This window comes from Echinops telfairi, unplaced genomic scaffold, assembly GCF_000313985.2.
Source record: "Echinops telfairi isolate 266 unplaced genomic scaffold, ASM31398v2 ScPeMD7_23;HRSCAF=83, whole genome shotgun sequence".
Taxonomy (NCBI): Eukaryota; Metazoa; Chordata; class Mammalia; order Afrosoricida; family Tenrecidae; genus Echinops; species Echinops telfairi.
In genome coordinates, this window is record NW_022103920.1 from 89420494 (window position 1) to 89425910 (window position 5417).

At 45.2% G+C, this 5417-nt stretch overlaps 1 protein-coding gene across 5 annotated transcripts in view; it reads right to left on the reverse strand.

The window, feature by feature from the left end:
• Positions 1 to 5417, reverse strand: part of PDE1C (phosphodiesterase 1C) — a 329943-nt gene that overhangs the window by 36655 nt on the left and 287871 nt on the right. Inside the window, exon 17 of one of the 5 annotated variants that reach the window (XM_004702765.2) lies at positions 1801 to 3072. The exons of the other annotated variants lie outside the window; for them this stretch is intronic. Coding sequence (XP_004702822.1) covers positions 3059 to 3072 — 14 coding nt within the window. The 3' untranslated portion in view covers positions 1801 to 3058. Of the gene's footprint in view, positions 1 to 1800; positions 3073 to 5417 lie in introns of those variants that run through there. 5 annotated transcript variants of the gene reach the window in all.

Sequence of the window (5417 nt, forward strand, 5' to 3'; positions counted from 1 at the left end):
AGATGAAGCAGACAACTCCCTAAGGATGGGGCATTATGCCATGGAAGCAGCTCGCTTAAACACAGTCGGGGAGTGGCACTATCTGGTGACACGGGAATCCACGCTCACTGTCGGACCTCTCATTTGTCACTCTTCACCCAGGAGCTGTGGCTTGTGGGTAGTGGGAACGCTCCTACCACTCCCCCCCCCACTTGCCAATTCTTAATCCAGATGGGGAAGCCTTTGCGTTCTCTGTCTGGTTATCTATTGGTTCTCACATAAAATCAACTAAGAGCCCATCATTTGCGCAAGAATACCCGGCTTGGAGAATTAAAGGGCACAGAAACTACCCAGGAGCCTCTGGAAAGACTGTCCTTCCATTTCATTCAGACTGACTTGGAAAACATGGCTTCAATATTTCAGAGTGTCCATCCAGTATTAGCTCATAGCCTAATAAATAGCACACTGCTTCCATTTTTAATGGATAATTTTGTACTTTTCCTCACTGTCTCTTCAGAGCAGTTTTTAGGGACTGGAACACAGAGTTAGGTCTATGTAGTGCTTTGGCTTCCCTCCACCGAGAGCTCTGAGCAGAATTCTGTACTGGATAACCCAAGTCTCTCGACATGGTTTTTGGTTAATTGATGAATGAAAGCAAATGAAAATATTCCATTTCTATTGATGCCACAAAAACAATGGCTATATGCCTGTTGCTTTTTAAAAAATATTCGTCTTGCTTATTAAACCATAACAGAGGAGCTGTAGCTGTTCTGTCTTGACTGGCTACAGAATACAAAAATACAGACTAGGTATGAGGTCAAAGAGCAAGGTTCTCAGGTCAACAATTTACACACACTTGGCTCCTTAAAATTAATTTTTTTAAAAAGCCCACACCTCCTCAAGGGACACGGCTTGCAAATTGAGGTCCAATGTATTGCAGCTCATACGCATGCACGTTTGTAACTTTCTGCATTCGTCACCAACGTTTTTTTAACATGGGATAGCCTGTCTATAAATTCAAAGTATCCCGTCTGACAAGCCAGAAGATCTAGCTACAACACTGGACCTATATCAGCAGGTATGGCAGGTGCTCTGGGTACCAATTGAAGGGGGATGCAACTACCCAGTTTGCATTAACCCAGTACCAGCAACGTCCTTCCTCAAGCACCGTGTACATTTAGAGGCATCGTTGGGGGAGGGGGCAGAGGGATCACTTGCCTCCTAGTGTAAGTCCAAGGAGCACCAGGAGGTGTGCAATGACACCCCAAGGTGGCTGACGGTGGCAGCAGGAATAAGAAGGGAGGGGGCATGCATTTCTGTTTGCATGTTGCCATTATCACACTATTAATATATTCATCTTGACATTGGTTGGTGGGGGGGGGGGTGCAATTCCGAGATTAGGATTGTCCCTGGAATATTTTACCTCCTTCCCGACATGGCACTAATACAGTTAGCTGGCTTATGGCTGCCCTCTTTGGACAGCAAGCACCCTTTGGAATTTTCCACAGTCCCTACCATTTCCTATTGTACCACTTCCACCGAGGTCCCGCCTTATCACCATATTTCTGACACTCATTGACCATCTGATACTCATTGACCTTACCAGGTAGGCCCTGTGACCACAATGGAGAAGAATAACTGTGATCAATAAGACAGACTATGGTGCTGACAGGAGAAATCAGCTCATGTAACAGCATGTGACTGTACAGTCTCAGCAACATACGTGCTTCTTCCTGCTGTTAGCAAATGCTTGGATGTCAGTGCGGTAGCCTGGTAGACCACACCCACAGATCCATTCCTTTCCCTAAAGAAACAACACTATTTTGCCTTAGTAGTGAGGAGATTTTTAAAAGTTTATTTTGTGCTTGGTAATGAGTAAAAAAATAAATCTGAAAATGAGGATACAATTTAAACCTATCACCTAGCTCCAGGCCTTCCTTAAACTAATCCTATTCCATGACCAGAATCTTCATGCAATTTGCTTTGGGAAAATACACAAATAATCACTTTTATCAAAATCTCACCATTCAGAGCCATAGAATCACATTTCAATGACACCCCATTAAGTCTGCTTTGGATTTGATTTCAAGAGTGCTAAATGTCTTTATTTTCTTTCCACGCTACATCGATTACTTCTTATTTTTGATGCAGATTATTAATCCTATCTGGTATATTTAAAGACCCACTAAAGTAGAAAGAATTATCTAATAGATGTCCCTTAAGAACTTCCCTGACTCAAAAGAAGGGCAAGGATGCCCAACCAGCAACAGCCAAATGTAGTATATACCCCAGTGGTCCCAACCCCAGCAGTTCCTTAGTTATGGCTACTGCCCAGAGAAAACCATGGGATTCCCCTCTGAACAGCATGGTCATCCGCTGCATCGTTCAGGTTTCTGCCAACGAATGGTCTGATAGAAAAGCATCAAGCAATGGTTCCCAGGAGAGAAGCTCCTTTTCTAAAACAAAGACAGTTTCATAATGTGTCAATGGAAGGGAACCATCACAAGAGTTTTGAACGTCTGAAAGGAAGTTGGAGGAAACAGTGCTCCTGACGCAGAAACAGCCAGGTTGGAATCGTCATCTCAGCAGCGGTGAAGGCCAGCAAGGGGGTATCTAACATCAGTAGCCAGTGCAAAACGAACAACATGTAAAGAAAGGGTATCGACGGGGGTGCAATGGTCAGTTCTGAGTGCGTGGTTTGTTCCCAGGCCTTTCTCAGCGTATCCAGGATGTCCGTTCTCATCAGTCAGAGAGGTGCCTTGAAAGCCAGGACATTAGCAAAGGGTTCTGAGGAAGCCCCTCCATGTTTTGTTTCTGTGCAAAAGTCTCAAGTTGTTTGGTTTGCTTGAGGTACGCCCCCCCCACCCCCTAGCATTCTAAGACCTCAAATCAACTCCCAGAGTGTCAGTCACTGGGGGCAGATGGCGTGAGGGAAGGCCCAGGATGTGGGGGAGGGCCTTGGGTTGGAAGTTGTACACCTTCCCCCAGACTCAGGTCTTTGTGGAAGAAGGAGAATGAAGAAGCTCAGCTAAAATGATGCAAGACATTGGCAGCCTCTTTTATTGTACATGAGCTGTTTTTACTCTTCTGAATCTGAAAAAAAAGAAAGAGAAAAAGAAAGAGTGTCAATGCTGCCTCCCCCGCCCCCTCTCCACCCTCCAGGTCTGAGGAGAAGAAAACCTGGGGGAAGGGGAGAAGAGAAAAATAGGGGGGGCTGGTGGATCAATTAAACATGTCAACATGAGCCATTGCTTTCCCCTTTGCAATACAATTTATTCTAGTCATGGTGGGCAGAACTCAGTGGAGAACTTTCAGCCCTGGGTGCATTGGGCATCCTAATAATGGCTTTAACTAGACATTTCTAACTCTTAATCCAAGTACTATGGATGTTGTTGTTGTTGTTAGTGGCCTTTGAGGTGATTCCAAGTCACACGTGCAGATTAGAATTTCCCCATGGGATTTTTCAAGGCTGGGGCTTTTGGGAAGCAGGTGGTCTGACTTCCAAAGTGCTTCCTAGTGGGTTCTAATTACCAGCCCATTGGCCAGTAGTTGAGAAATGACCCATTTGAACAACCCAAGGACTTCTATATAAAATTATCAATGCTAGGTGCAGGGGAATCTATTGTGATGTATCGTGACCCAATGTGATAGTGTAAAACTGCCCTGTAGGATTAGCTAGGCTGTAATCTTCAGTGGGGCAGAGCCCCAAAGGGTTCTAACTGCCAAACTTTGGGTTAATACAAGAATGTTTAACTGTTGACCGCCAGGGCTCCTTCTGTGGACTTAAGACCCCTTATGTTGCCGTCATGGCTGCCAGAGCTTGTCAGTTTCCACCAAGGGCCAGTGGAATCCATCTAATCTCAGCAGGCTCCACACCCAAAGCTACTCCTCTCACACAATGTTTGCCCTTCTCTCAAAGAAATGGAAAGCAAGATATGCCCCAATGAACATCATTGAGCAGACAGATCAATAGCTTGCATTCTCTACTGGACACCGAGTTAGGGAGTCAGGAAAGGGGACGACAATGACTAGTGGACTAAGGTTAATGGAGGCAGACGATATTAGTTTGGTTCGGGTTTTACCCTGCCTTGTGCAACTTCAGTGGGCGTGGCTAGAACAATAAAACGAAGCACACTTTGCTATTGCTTTCTCTATGTGTTGCAGGCTTTGCTAGTCGCACTCAGTCATTCACCGCCATCGAGTCAATTCTGACTCATCGCCACCCTAAAAAATTGGGTAGAACTGTCCCTATGGGTTTCCAAGACCGTACATGTTTACAGGCACAGAAAGCCCCATTTTTCTACCGTGGAGCACCTGGTGGTTTTGAACTGCAAACCTGTGGATCACAGCCCAACCCATAATCACTACGTCACTAGGGCTCCGTCTTCGCTGGTCATTCTTCCTTGTAGTCAGAAAAAGGTTCTCTCCTGCACAGGGCTCCCAAAGGGTGTAAGTACAGTGACTTGGACTTTAAGAAGAGGAACACAATTGTGAGGAGTCATTAGAGGACAAAGAGAATTTTTCCATTCACTTTTTAAGACTAAACTAATCTCCTAAATAAGGCTCTGCTAAAATTAGGCAGAAAACTAGCTGGAAGAGAAGAGTCCTTCCTGATCTATTGTAATTACAGTCAACTCTTAATTTCCTGGGACCATTGACCCAGGCCTCCTGCTGTTCTTGTTTCTTGTTTCTGACTTGGCCGTTTCTTCTTTTCGTGTATTTACTCTCCAGTAGGATGGCCACCCCTTCACCCAAACCATCTGCCATCACATCGATTCCATCTCATCTTGACCCTATAAGGCAAATCAGAACGGCTCCTTAGGGTTTTAGAGAGGAGACAGATGGCTCCCTCTCTCTTCTGTGGAGAGGCTGGTGAGTTTGAACTGCTATCCTTCGGTTACAGTCCAACACTTAGCCCACTCTACCATCAGGGCTCTTTTCTCATTGTCCATTCTGACCCACAGCAACCCTATAGGACACGGTAGAAATGTCCCTTTAGGTTTCCAAGACTTTAAATCTTACAGGACACACGGCCTCATCTTTCTCTCCTGGCATGACTGGTGGGTTCAAACTGCAGACCTTGTGGTTAGCAGCTTAGTGCATAGCCCACTACACCACCAAGGCTCCATCAAAGCTCCTGTCTATGTAGGGAGAAATAACAGAGAAAAGGGTAAAGCTTCTGACCAGTCATTTTGATGTTTTCAAGATGCATTGCTAGTAAGCGAAGTGGGAAAACAATATCTGAAATTGAGGACTACAGAATGTTCATGGATTTTAATAGGCCCTACAGTTTTGTTCATATGAGTATGCAAAACAGGACTCCTTCTTCAGTTCTCTGTTCCTGCCATGCTTACCTCCAGATCTCATGCACGCATGAGCTGTCTCCAGATGCTCAAATGCAAAATCTGATTTTGGTATGCCGACCTAGGCTGATTTCC